At 40.2% G+C, this 13,371-nt stretch overlaps 2 protein-coding genes across 5 annotated transcripts; one reads left to right on the forward strand and one right to left on the reverse strand.

Moving 5' to 3' along the window:
* On the forward strand, positions 537-6,983 carry LOC109722924 (chaperone protein ClpD2, chloroplastic). The gene is made up of 13 exons (XM_020251099.1): positions 537-591; positions 787-1,381; positions 2,228-2,385; positions 2,487-2,716; positions 2,805-2,913; positions 2,997-3,127; positions 3,949-4,050; positions 4,142-4,423; positions 4,530-4,654; positions 4,735-5,029; positions 5,382-5,615; positions 6,034-6,267; positions 6,358-6,983. Exons 1-13 carry the CDS (start codon positions 537-539, stop codon positions 6,670-6,672), a joined length of 2,865 nt encoding a protein of 954 aa, XP_020106688.1. The 3' UTR covers positions 6,673-6,983.
* LOC109722947 (mitochondrial import inner membrane translocase subunit TIM22-like) lies at positions 7,427-11,797 on the reverse strand. 4 transcript variants are annotated; one of them, XM_020251122.1, is made up of 8 exons: positions 11,453-11,797; positions 10,453-10,497; positions 10,118-10,233; positions 9,257-9,383; positions 8,492-8,640; positions 8,308-8,370; positions 8,204-8,227; positions 7,427-7,871 (listed from the first exon to the last, which is right to left on the reverse strand). In XM_020251122.1, the coding sequence occupies exons 1-8, from the start codon at positions 11,780-11,782 to the stop codon at positions 7,832-7,834; spliced, it is 894 nt and encodes a 297-aa protein (XP_020106711.1). In that variant the 5' UTR covers positions 11,783-11,797; the 3' UTR covers positions 7,427-7,831. The 4 variants fall into 4 exon arrangements, with proteins under 4 accessions (XP_020106711.1, XP_020106713.1, XP_020106712.1 ...); XM_020251124.1 differs by lacking the exon at positions 10,453-10,497; XM_020251123.1 differs by lacking the exon at positions 8,204-8,227.

The following is a 13,371-nucleotide window of genomic DNA, read 5'->3' on the forward strand; positions in this document are numbered from 1 at the left end:
ATATACAACAAGCAGCATTTATCATCATCTGTTACTTCTTCTTTCTTTTTCTTTTTCTTTTTTTTTCAAGTAGAAACTAATCACGTAAAATTAATATTTTTAAAAAATATGAAATAAAAAAAAAAAAGAGCACCAAAGTCAAACGAGGAGCATGAGAGAGGCTCAAGTTAGACTGTTATTTTGGTTTCATGCAGAGGATCGCTCCCCCCTAGTAAATCTGTAAACAAAATATCATCATCATCATCATCATCACACAAATTAAGTTGAGTTCCACGTGACCGATTGATAGCCCTCGGACGTGTCGCCATAACCCATTCTTAATTTGCTTCTTCCTCCTCCCTTCCAATTCCTTCCTTCCTTCCTTCCTATTCCGTTATTATTATTGTTATTATTATTATTATTATTACTTTACTCCTCATTATTATTAGTCAACAAACTACTCCTCCCGTCCCGTAAATTTTTGTATAGTGATAATTTAATTTAAGAAATTAAAATACCTCCTCCTATATTATATTATATTATATAGATATATATAGATGGACACTGTACCTACAGGAATCTTCAAGAAGAAGGGGAGCGTAGTCGTCTTTCGTTAGCTTTTGCAGATAGAGAGTGCGGAAAAACGGAAAGGAAAATAGGAAGAGAAACCGAACTGCAGAAAACAATTCTTCGTCAAATAGAAAATACTAGTTAGTTAGTTAGTTAGTTTTAAGATCGCCGGAGAGTAGAGAGGTGAAGAAAGAGAAAGTAAGAGAGGAAGCCAATCGTGATGGAGGCGTGCTGCAGCTCCTCGTCGTTGTTGTCGTCGGCGGCGGCGTCCGTCCGCCCCTTCGCGATCCAAACCCTACTCCCTCTCCCTCTCCCTCCGCGCCCCCTCCTCCTTCGCCGCCCCCGTCCCCTCCTCCCCTCCTCCGCTCCTGCGGCGCCGCCGCCTCCACCGCCGCGCTCGGCCGCCGCCGCCGGAGCGGCGGCGGGGCGGCGTCTACGCCGTGTTCGAGCGGTTCACGGAGCGCGCGATCAAGGCCGTGGTGTTCTCGCAGCGCGAGGCGCGCGCCCTCGGCCGCGAGATGGTGTTCACGCAGCACCTCCTCCTCGGCCTCGTCGCCGAGGACCGCTCCCCCGCCGGATTCCTCGGCTCCGGGATCACCCTCGACCGCGCCCGCGACGCCGTCCTCTCCATCTGGCCCCTCTCCGACGGCGCCGGCGATCCGGAACGGTCGCAATCGGCCACCGACGTGCCCTTCTCCGTCAGCACGAAGCGCGTCTTCGAGGCCGCCGTCGAGTTCTCGAGAAACATGGGCTGCAACTTCATCGCGCCCGAGCACATCGCCGTCGGCCTCTTCACCGTCGACGACGGCAGCGCCGGACAGGTCCTCAGGAGGTAGTTGATTCGTTCAAGATTGATCTCAGAATCATCATGATCTAACTAACTTGCATGGATTAGTTTGCGGTATCTTCTTTTTCGTCATCATTTTGCATCAGGAATCAGATTTAGGTTTTACGTTTGTGCGCATTATTAAATATATGAAATTTGGATAAAAGCGATGCGAAATTGGCTACACTACACACCCATTTGCCGTACATGTACCCCTATCAGTAGTTCCGCGATCTCACAGATCTTTTGGAAGGCTACACGCATAGGTTAGATAGTTCTAGTGTTGCTCGATATGTGGATCAATGTGATTCACGAAATGGGAACCGGAACATGGAATGCCCACTTGACCTCGAACATGATGGAGCGTTGGTAGTCTTGATTGATTCTCTTGTTAGGAGGAACAAGCGCATAAATTTGAAGCACGGGATGCTTTTGGATCGTATATATGATAATCTACGTCTCTCTCTCTCTCTCTCTCTCTCTCTCTCTCTTAGGGATTTTTCACTTCCAAAGTAGATTAAGAACTATACTTTTTTTAGCAATTAGAGCATAAGTAAGCTGGAATAAGTTCAAAAGACTACGGAGGGTACATGTCAGCTACGCACTTGTCTCTCCACTGTGGTTGATGAAAACTGAAATTTTCATTTATATGAAATGATGAGCTTATTATTCCTCATGTTCTGTTATCCTTCATGAATGTGAAGAAATAAAAGCTTTAAAAGGACGATTTTTTTAATATATATTCACTAATTGATAGGCAATGAAGCAATGAGCATTTTGCTATCTTTCTAGTAAAATTCCGCAGAGGAAGCTATAGAATTGGTGGACTAACAAAGCTGATACTTCTTATAGCTTGGGAGCAGACATAAATCACCTAGCATCAGTAGCACTCTCTAGACTTCAAGGGGAGCTCATAAAGGATGGTAGAGAACCAGTGGCATCTTCCAAGAAAATGTTTCAAAAATCTCCTGCCAGAAAAGCTGCAGTTGTGAATTCTGAGAAGAGGAAAGGTCCGTCACTCTGTCGTTTAACTGCTCACCAATTTATTAAATCACAGTATAGTTTTTAAGGATATGCAATATATTGAAGTTGTTCATTTCCTGATTTGCAGACAAAAGTATGTTAGCTCAATTTTGTGTGGATCTAACTGCGCGAGCTGGCGAAGGGCTCATTGATCCCATAATTGGTCGGGATACCGAGATACAGAGAATTGTTCAGATCCTATGTCGCAGAACAAAGAACAATCCAATTCTTTTGGGTGATCCTGGAGTTGGTAAGACAGCGCTCGCCGAAGGTTTGGCCCTTCGCATTGCCGATGGAGACGTCCCTTTTTTTCTTTCGGTATGTCTCTGATGCTTTCACCACTGTTGTCTGTTTCATTTGCATTCTCAGTATATTACTGACCTCCTCGTCATTAATTCTTTTGAAGGCGAAGCGCATAATGTCGCTGGATGTAGGCCTACTCATGGCTGGCGCAAAGGAGAGGGGAGAGTTAGAAACCAGGGTTACTGGTTTAATACATGAAGTGCGGAAAGCAGGTCGGTTGGCATTTGCTCTTTTGAAACTAAGATTCTGAAAAGCCTTGTTTGTTTTGTCATTCATAGTTTCAAACTGCACGCAGGTGATGTTATTCTCTTCATTGATGAGGTCCATAATCTTATTGGATCTGGCACAGTGGGGAGAGGGAACAAGGGATCAGGTCTAGATATTGCTAATCTGCTGAAGCCTTCTCTTGGTAGAGGTGAATTGCAGGTGACCCTCTCACCTTGAGTTTTTGCAGCAGGAAAGACATATTTTCACGTATAGCTGATGCTAACAAAGATCTAAAAATGATCGAGATTTCTGCATCTAGAGGACTTATTGTGAAGTAAATCCAGGAAATCATATTTTACATACTTCAGAGTTGTGCATTTTCCAAATGGGTCGCCATGCTTGTCAAAGCACCTAGTATAATGGCTTTATTACATTTCACTTCAGAAACACATAGTTTAAGTAAGAATTCTAAGTGTACGTCCTCTCTGTGCATCAGGGTTCTTATGTTGCATGCATTTTTTTTCATACCAGGATAAGAATATGATGTTCAACTAAAAACAGTACTATTTAGGTATCATACCGAAACCATCTATCAATTTTATCAATGGTTTTCGCTTCTTCATGTTTATTGTAGGATGTAGCTATAATAAACTACATCGATACCGACATGGTAACAACACTTCAAAAGAATGTGCAAATCATGCTTCTTTTCTTCTTCTTTATTCTCCTCTGCTTAAAAAATGAAGTTGAAGAAGCTCATTTGATTTTCCTCATACTGGCATTACGTATGAACCTTTTATTTGATTACCCAAAATGAGGTCTTGCCGAAAGATTTATTTGATTGTCTTGCTGGGCATGCATGTCTGCATCACTCTCTACGCATATCAAAATATGCGTTCATGCTATATAATCTTGGAAACTTATGAGCTTCCTCGTGTGGATGTCATAATTATATTTTTATGTCTTTCCTTACATGCTTCAGATTGTTGTTTGTATATTTTGGGAATATAATCGTCTTCTATTCTTTTTGGAATGGCCAGTGCATTGCGTCCACGACTGTTGATGAGCACAGGACACATTTTGAGAAGGATAAAGCTTTAGCTCGCCGGTTCCAGCCAGTGTTTATAAATGAGCCTAGCGAGGTAATGCTAGAATTCTTTCTTCTGTGAAATTGCCAGGATTGTTGCCTTTCTTCTTAGTTCACTTCTGATTTATTTCCTTAACAAATTGCAGGAGGATGCCGTGAAGATATTACTTGGTCTACGTGAAAAATATGAAAGTTACCACAAGTGCAAATTCACTTTGGAAGCTATAGATGCTGCAGTTTACCTGTCAGCCAGATATATTCCAGACAGACAACTTCCTGATAAAGCTATCGACCTAATAGACGAAGCTGGTAGCAGAGCTCGTATGGACTCATTTAAGAGGAAGAAGGAAGAGCAGACCTCTATTCTCACAAAGTCACCAGATGAATATTGGCAAGAGATCAAAGCAGTCCAGGCTATGCATGAAGTGGTAATTGGGTTTCGCCAAGCCTTGCTTTCTATGGATGATAATTCTTCTGATCCATATGTATGGTGATGAATTCCTCTTATGTGTTTTTTCCCCTCTTCTTATTCAGGTACTGGCAAATCAACTGAAGTACTATCCGGAAGAGAGCAACCAAGAGAATAATATTGATGCTAATGTCTCTAATGATGCCGGGATGGTCTCACCATCCGTCTCGTCAACTACGGATAATGATGAGTAAGATATTAAACCAGTTCTTCCATTGTGAAGTCGAAAGAGCTGCTTCATGTGTGTCACTAACAACCTCTGCTGTGCAGGCCTGTTATTGTCGGACCAGAGGAAATAGCCAAAGTTGCCTCGCTGTGGTCGGGAATACCAGTTCAGCAGGTCACTGCAGATGAGAGAGAAGTTCTGATTGGTTTAGATGAAGAAGTTAGAAAGCGTGTAATTGGTCAAGATGATGCTGTCAGTGCCATATGCCGAGCTGTGAAGAGATCCCGTATCGGCCTGAATGACCCGGACAGACCAATCTCGGCTATGCTCTTCTGTGGGCCAACAGGTGTTGGCAAAACTGAACTCACTAAAGCCCTAGCAGCGAGCTACTTTGGATCAGTATGTAACTCCCTCCTTTCTCTCTCTTCCTTTTCTCCCTCTTTCACTCAGGGCGTGAATATCTATGTACCGCTGTGTCTATATGTGTACTATGATTTTGTCTGTATATATGTATGTTTGGTTTGCATGCTTAATATATATATATAGGCTACAAACTGGAAAATTCACAGCTCACTCCAACTCTAAACATTGGGTGTTATTTATGATGTCTTGAAGGTTAAATTGCCCATGCATTAATCACTCTCAAAAGCAATGTTCTATTATCATTATAGTTTTTATTTGAGTAAGTAAAAATTCTAAGAACTGGCAAGTTTCAAATAATCTAACAATATGGTCCTTTTTGTCATAACAGGAGGATGCTATGCTACGGTTGGATATGAGCGAATACATGGAGCGACACACTGTGAGCAAGCTTATAGGATCTCCTCCAGGTTACATAGGCTATGGAGAGGGAGGTACTTTGACAGAAGCAGTTAGGAGGAGACCTTTCACAGTGGTATTGCTTGATGAAATAGAAAAAGCTCACCCTGATATATTTAATATCCTCCTCCAAGTGTTTGAGGATGGCCACCTTACTGATTCTCAGGTTAGGACTTTGACACGTATGCATCTTTTCATATGATCTTACACAATTTTGGTGACCCTTTTTATGATTTTAGTTATTCGGGACCTCTCTATATCAACGATCATCCGGAAATGGTCCCTCATGATGTTAATCCTATCTATATTTCTCTAGCAAGTTACATAATTTCTTGACCATTTAAAAGTTAATTGATCACTTCCATTGAAATGGATCCAATTCAGATTACCGTGACTAGTTTCTTACTTTCTGGAAGGTTTCCACTCTGTCCACACGATTATAGCTCAAATAAATTCCAAGTAGTTATTTTTTGTTACTCGGGGTGGCTAGAAACGTAACCAAAAGCGCATATGAAATTCTATAATTTGCCTAGTTTATTTTGAGTTTTTATATTTAATGGCCTCCAAATCTGTTTTTTGAGCAGGGCCGTAGAGTTTCGTTCAAGAATACCTTGATTGTCATGACATCCAATGTCGGCTCTACAGCAATTTCTAAGGGAAGGCGGAGCATAGGTTTCCTGATCTCGGACGACAAGGAGTCAAGCTCATATGCCGCCATGAAAGCTCTGGTGATGGAAGAGTTGAAGGCGTATTTCAGGCCCGAGTTGCTCAACCGAATAGACGAGGTGGTTGTATTCCGCCCTCTCGAGAAAACTCAGGTGAGAAATTCTTGAAACTTTCGTTTTGCTCTAGCTTTTCCACCTTGAATTTACAAACCTAAACAACTTGTCCTTCCTCTCCTCTTTCAGATGCTAGATATTTTGAGCATAATGTTGCGAGAAGTCAAGGAAAGGCTGCTTTTATCCCACGGGATCGGTCTAGAGGTATCCAAAGCTATAATGGACTTGGTGTGCCAGCAAGGGTACGACAAAAGCTACGGTGCACGGCCGCTGAGGAGGGCGGTGACTCGCTTAATTGAGGATGTCGTAAGTGAAGTAATTCTCGCCGGAGAATGCAAGCCCGGCGACACACTTGTGATCGACATTGACGCCTCAGGAAATCCTTTCGTCAGCCTGCCGCCCGACCAGACTGTCCAATTGTCGGACGCCACATCGACCCTCTAATATCATCGTGTCGACCTTTCATACATCTATTCTTTCGCCTGAGCAGATAACTGATTCTTTGCTGTATAGGTATATATAAATATATATTATATATATATATATATACAATTTAACATGTATATATCAAGTAAATTCAACTCTCGAAATTGATAGAGATTATTTTTTATGACGCTGCTGCGGTAACTACAGTGGAACTGCTATTATCATACAGCATCAAATGAAATAGTAACATATTTGTAGAACCCTTTTAAACTTCACTCTTGATGAGGGGATCTGCATACCTTGCCGTACAAGGTATATTCTGGACTAAATGCTTGCTTTTGTTTGAGAGTTTGTTCTTTAGTGATAATCCAGTTGTTACTCATTTGGTTTTTTAGAAAAGGAAAAGAGAAGCATGGTATGATGGGCCTTTGACAAGGTTTTTGACATTTCATATACTGCATTTCTGCTTTCCAAGGGCAACGCTCCAAACGGAGAAATTTTTAGATAGATCTAGTGTTGTTCCTGGTCATCTGCGGACCAACCAAAAATAAAGGTATAAACAAGAATGAAGAAAGACACATAGATTAACATAGTTCGGTCATTGATGTAGTTCATAGTTCGGTCACTGATTTACATTCAGTGATTAATGACCGTGGAAAACTCGACTATAAAGAAACAAGAGTATAATGCGGCATTACGGTCTCCCTATCAAAGAACTCTAATTCCAATACGACGAAAATAGAAGGATCTCACAGGACTGCGAATAATACAATATAGAAACAGTAATGGGCAAGAACCATGGACGGGCTACACCCTGCACTTCATCATAGATTTCCAAAATATGCCGTAGTTAATCGCGTAATGCATCGATACAAGATTTCAAATACATGCCATAACAGACGCAAAAGGGACCTCCTATTTTGTTAACAATTTTTCAAACAGGACAAGAGAGAACAAGGCAAAACATTCCTTACCACGGCCAACCCCGGATGGTACGGAGCCTGGTTAGAAGAAACGCAAGCCCTGGAAACAAATTGCCCTGAAAAAGAGGAAAAAGGAATGCAAGTCTCCTGGCCAAGATAAGCAGCACACATCGCCTGCTGATAATTTGTTTCTCAGACGGCTCCTGGAGATGCTCCATCAGCAGCAATACCTCTTCGAGAGAGCCAGTTCCTCATCATACAGTTTGTGCTTCAGTTGCCGTTTCGGAAATGGCCCTATAACATGATACGTTATGCAATTTCAACTAAAAAGATGTAGTTTTGTTTTGTCTTTCTTTTTTTAAGCCTTCGAGGATGACTCAACAAACAGCAAACCGAGAGTCAAGCCAACAATAGAATTATGCATGTTGTGCAGTATGCGAGGACACACAAACCCAGGAGAAACTAGTATCAAAATTAACCTTTTATGTCGGAGAACAAATAAGCCAGTTAAACAATGAGCATGTCTTTTACAAATTAACAACTACTGTAAATGCCGAGTAACCCAGTAAATCTGACTCGATAAGCCTCAACAGCTGAATATATGTAAACTAGCTCTACTATTTCACCTTCCTTTCATAAATTCTGGATCCCTGGAGACCAAAGAACAAGCAGGATCAACAAAAGTATCAAGATATTTCAGAGCGACACAAGTTTCTAGTCGTTTTCAAACCTCTGAATGTGATCGAGTATGAGAAGTCTAGGCCCAGGAGGAATCTTCACATCGCTAAGAGCACTGGGAGAGCATGGAAACAATATAAGGGGAAAAAAAAAAAAACAACTTTTAGTTAACAGAAGGAAGATTTCTTGATTGGAGTTGCAGCAAGGCGAAGAGAGCTCTGTAAAGACATTTTAACCTATCAGTCAGAAGGGACAAGGTATGATCGGTGAGCAGGCCTTTCTTGAAGTTCTTCTCATAGTTCTGAAGTCCCAGGCTCGTCAACATGCTTTTTGTACGAGAGTAGTGCACATCATCAGCCGGCGGCTGCGAGAACTTCTGACCTACCTGCAACATTGCATGAATTGTCACTTATCAGTAGAAGATTAAGATAACGAGACCACCTGAAAATTCCCTATATTTCGTGTTGAAATATAGGTAACCTAGAATGCATCAAGAACCCAAAAATACTTAATATAGACAATCATCAACAACAAAAAAGCTATGCGGGACCACCTTCATAAGTTCACAGCTAAATGAGCTGGGACAGACCCATCTCAAGTCCTCTACATGTTTGTAATTACCTTGTTGTAATGGGGCTTCTTTTCTTATCAAGCTGTACTGTATAAAGTTCCAGCATGGTGACTTTGTGGTGGCCTAGGCTTCGTTTGGAATTGCGGGAAGATTGCGTTACGTGCGGGAAGAAAGTACGATGGAAAAATGTCTTATTTGTTTTCATACATAATATTGCATTCCGCATATCGCAATGAGTTGGTTTCAATATATTTTTTGCAGTCCCACCGGAGAACACAGAATCATATCCTATATACTTTTATCCCAACTCCATTTTATCTAATAGCGTCATATGGGCCTCAATACCAAACTAAGTCTAACAGATATAGATTAAAAAGATAATTAAGTATAACAAGCTACAAAAGCTTATAAGAAGCCTCAGCTTGCTTACCATGAAAAAGCCACCCTGGAAAATTGCAAAAGCCAATCCTGATGTAACCGCATTTGCTACTGGATTTGGGGCTCCCATGCCGCTGACTAAGGAAAACAATGCTCCGGAACCAAAAGCCGCAGCCATGCTGAAACAACCACCTCTCATGTCACGGGAGCAAATTAAATTATTTTAAAACACTAGCTTACTTCCATTTTCTGTATTATTATCCCAGCATGATAGTTATGTTTTCACTTGCATAACTTCATAGTATCAGTTAATTTTTTTTTTAAAAAAAAAAGAACATAGATAGTCATAAAGTTAGTATCTTTTTGAGATAGTGACCGGATATACTGCCAATTTATATAGTCATAAAGTTATTATTATCCCAGCATGTTATATAGCTATCTTTTTGAGATAGATAGTCATAAAGTTATTATTATCCCAGCATGTTATATAGCTATCTTTTTGAGATAGCTATATAACATAATTGACCTCTCTTCAATGTAATGAAATAAAGGATTGTTACAATATCTTGTACCTGGAATGTATTTTCTATTTTTTATACACTACAAGAAGTACATAGTACGATAATGCCAACCCGTGCCTCCTAACACTTTTCTCATGCCTTATCAGCACTGAAGGAGCATCTTGACTATCAAAAATATAAAGCTGTGCAATCCAATGTCTTGCTGTTTTGTTCTATTGCCGGGTTGGTGCGCATTAAACTTTATCAGTGTTGGTCTAACCATCACAAGAAATTACCACATGCCAATTGAGGTAACTTTGCAAATATAGGGACCTATTACGATGAGCCAAACCTTCTAACGAAATAGAAACGGAAAAATAAAAGAAATGTTATGTGTATCAGTGTATGTTTACCTAGATTGAACATCCTCCACTCCTCTTATCCTTCTCAAAACACAAGATATGCCTGCATTTACACCTGTCATGACGGCAAAATTACGAGCCTGTACTAATGGTCCGCCAGCGAAAGCCTGCAACTCGTACAAAACAACAGCATTTGCTTAGAACGTAAAGCACAAAAAAATCGTGCAGCAATTAACAGAAGTGACCAAGGGAGATTAATGAAAGAACAATATATGTAGATGCAAAAAAGAACAAACACAGGCATGGACACAAAAACATTAATCAATTCGAAGGTTCTGACTTAAGCATGCCATGAAGCAGCCATTGAATTACATTTCTTAACTTGCCTTCCGATTGGAGAGGGGGGAGGGAATCTGGCACTGGATTTCAAGCTGACCTATAAGTCATCCATCATCAATTGTAGAAAAAAGTATTTTCTAAAAAAAAAAAAAGAGAAGAAGAAAATGGAGGAGATGTAAGAGAGGGAGAGGGGAAAACTAAATCTTCTAAGGCTCCGTTTGGGATTGCGGACAGATTGCGGCGCTTTGCAATCGGTCAAAATTTGCGGCACATACTCAGTATTATACTGTGCATATTACAACAATAAGTTGGCTGAGATATAATTTCTGCAGTATCACAAAAAAGCGAAAAAGCATTTCTCTATATAATTTAATATTAGCGTTGAATATAAATATAAAAATACCGTTCTTTGGTAGCTTAAGCTTTTGGAGATCAACGGTTGTTTCATTAAATTTAACATGGAATTAGAGCATAAGGTTCTGAATTCGAGTCCCGCCAAGTTTCTGGCACTATAAATGTCCTGACTCTTAGATGTCATCCCCATCATCAACTATAGTAAAATAAATTAGTTACAAACGTACAGAAATATCCTGAACTATGGATCATTTTGAATCAGCCATCCAATGTCTCAAAATTTTGATTTTACTATCCAACCCTTTCAATTTTATTGATGTGTGCCCGTCGGCGTTCCTTTTGACTTTAAAATTTAAACTAATTACTTACTTTGATGAATTTGTAGTTGCGATAGTTATACGAAGAATACTAATTAAATCTACAAATCTAAACGATGCATATTAAGTGAAATTCTAAAATCAAAGTGTCGTTGGCCGACTCAAATTAAAAATATTGAAAGCTGGAGTAATAAAATCAAACATTTTAAAGATTGGATAGGCGACTCAAACCGCCGGTTCATAGTTCCCGTAAGTTTCATACATTCCGACGGATTAAATTAATAGAAAGAAAAAGAAGGTGGCAGATAGAGTATGGGGAGGATGAAGTCGAGGAGGAGGAGGAGGAGGAGAGCAGCAGGCCAGCAGGTATATATACCTGGGCCTGGTTGAAGGAGGGCATGGCCTGCGGCGGAACAGGCGAGGGGAGGGCGTCGGCGGTGAGGGTTCCCATGAGGCCGCCGATGGCAGCGCCCTGGGCGGCGCCGGCGGCGGTGGCGACGGCGGCCTCGACGGGCATGGGCTGCCGGGCCAGCCACGCCCGGAATCCCCCCTCCATCCCCCGCACCCGCGCCGCCAGCTGCTCCACCGGGTTCGGGTTCGGGTTCTTCTTCATCGTCGTCACCGCCGCAGCAAACCCCGCCGCCGCTGCTCCTACCGCTCCCACTGCTCCCCCTCCTCCTCCTCCTCCTCCGTCCGCGCCGCCCATCTCGCCTCCTCTCTCTACTCTGCTCTTCTACTCTTCTCTCCTCCCTCGCAACTCGCAACTCGCAACTCGCAAGAGGAGAGGAGCAGGGCTTTAGTTTTGCGAGAGCTTCTTCTATTTTATAGGCGCTTTATCCTCATAAGCTAAACCCCCCAGGTTCCCCCTATTTATTTCTCTTTTTCTTATTAATTATAGTACAGTATTATTATATTCCGCATGGTGGAATTAACACTTAACTGAGTGGTTACTCAGCAAAATGCTACATGTGTACACATTATAACAAATTAACAAGGTGCCCATCTTACTCCTCGATGGCTCAAGAATTTTCAAATTTTTCAAATTTTTTGGTAAAAATTTTTTTTTTTAAAAAAACAATAAAACTAGTATATTGATCCAAAGACTATAGTATAAATTTTACACTCTAGTACAGGTGACTGGATAGCATTGCTCATTATACCGCGATAATTCTCCATTGAACAATGCTATTTGTGTACATATTATATAAATATAAATCTTACATGGTAATCTCTTGAAAATTCATATTCACTCATTTTATTAACTTGCTGTTTTTAAAAAAGACAAATGCTATGAATAAGAATGTAAATTTTACATCCCTTCGATTTAAGGACTATAAATGCTTTCTTGTCTTATCAAATTTTTTTTAATAAAATATTAAAATTTCAAGGTATGTGAATTCTAGAATGGGCATATAAAATATACACCCGTTTTAACGGACTATTTTTCTAAAAAAGAACTAAAAATTCAAAAAAAAAACTTTAAACTTATGAAGGATGAGGCATAAGATATACACTTTTTTATTGGCTAATAGAGTATATAGGAATTAGGAAGCATTTTTCTTCTCTGATATTGTATATTCTATTACACTATTATTGGTCGATAATCAAGAAAACTCAGCTATATGCTTAGTCAAGTGGTTGTTATCTGAGTTACTGTCATAGATGTTTAGAGTTCAATCCTGCTAGTGCGAAGGATATTTGGTATTAGATTAGAGGCAATTTCAACCGCATCTCTCTAAAATTGTAAAATACTATCTATTCCCTCTAAATTTTGTAATACACTACGATAAAAAAAAAGCTATTGCAATAAGAGAGACTTAATTTTATAATCATTGGCATATTTTTTATGTTCACTCCAAGTGAGAAGGATGATTAGTCATCTACAACGATTTACTATATTTGACCGTCCCATTTTTTTTTTCAAAGGAAGGAAAATTACCTTTTAGATGGAATGCATTATTAGCAAAGAACAAAAAGTGATAATCCTAAACGACAAAATACAAAGTATAACTAAACAACTTATTTCAACAAACAAACAAGCGCTACGTATACGGATTATAAACAATCTATTATTCATAAATCTAAAATTTTAAAAAGAAAACCCCAAAGGTGGTACCAAACTAGGCTGATGTTCTATAATTCTCTTTCTAGAAAAGATTTCACGAAATTTAATGTCCTTTTTTTCATTTATAAATAGCATCTGATGGATTTATTACTGGTTGTTTCCACGTATTTTCGCGAGGCGAGTTTAGTGTACTGCTCCAACGACTAAAACATGCGTGCATATATCATATG

The sequence above is a fragment of the Ananas comosus genome, linkage group 17 (assembly GCF_001540865.1).
Source record: "Ananas comosus cultivar F153 linkage group 17, ASM154086v1, whole genome shotgun sequence".
In the NCBI taxonomy this organism is placed as follows: domain Eukaryota; kingdom Viridiplantae; phylum Streptophyta; class Magnoliopsida; order Poales; family Bromeliaceae; genus Ananas; species Ananas comosus.

Excerpts from the sequence above, each read along its gene's own strand:
- LOC109722947 (XM_020251122.1), bottom strand. The coding sequence starts at position 11,782 with ATGGGCGGCGCGGACGGAGGAGGAGGAGGAGGAGGGGGAGCAGTGGGA. Across the intron at positions 8,641-9,256 it reads TCCAGGGTGGCTTTTTCATG|GTAGGTCAGAAGTTCTCGCA; the intron begins GTAAGCAAGCTG and ends GCAATGTTGCAG. Across the intron at positions 8,371-8,491 it reads TTGTCCCTTCTGACTGATAG|TGCTCTTAGCGATGTGAAGA; the intron begins GTTAAAATGTCT and ends ATGCTCTCCCAG.
- LOC109722924 (XM_020251099.1), top strand. The coding sequence starts at position 537 with ATGGACACTGTACCTACAGGAATCTTCAAGAAGAAGGGGAGCGTAGTC. Across the intron at positions 1,382-2,227 it reads GCCGGACAGGTCCTCAGGAG|CTTGGGAGCAGACATAAATC; the intron begins GTAGTTGATTCG and ends TACTTCTTATAG. Across the intron at positions 2,717-2,804 it reads ACGTCCCTTTTTTTCTTTCG|GCGAAGCGCATAATGTCGCT; the intron begins GTATGTCTCTGA and ends ATTCTTTTGAAG.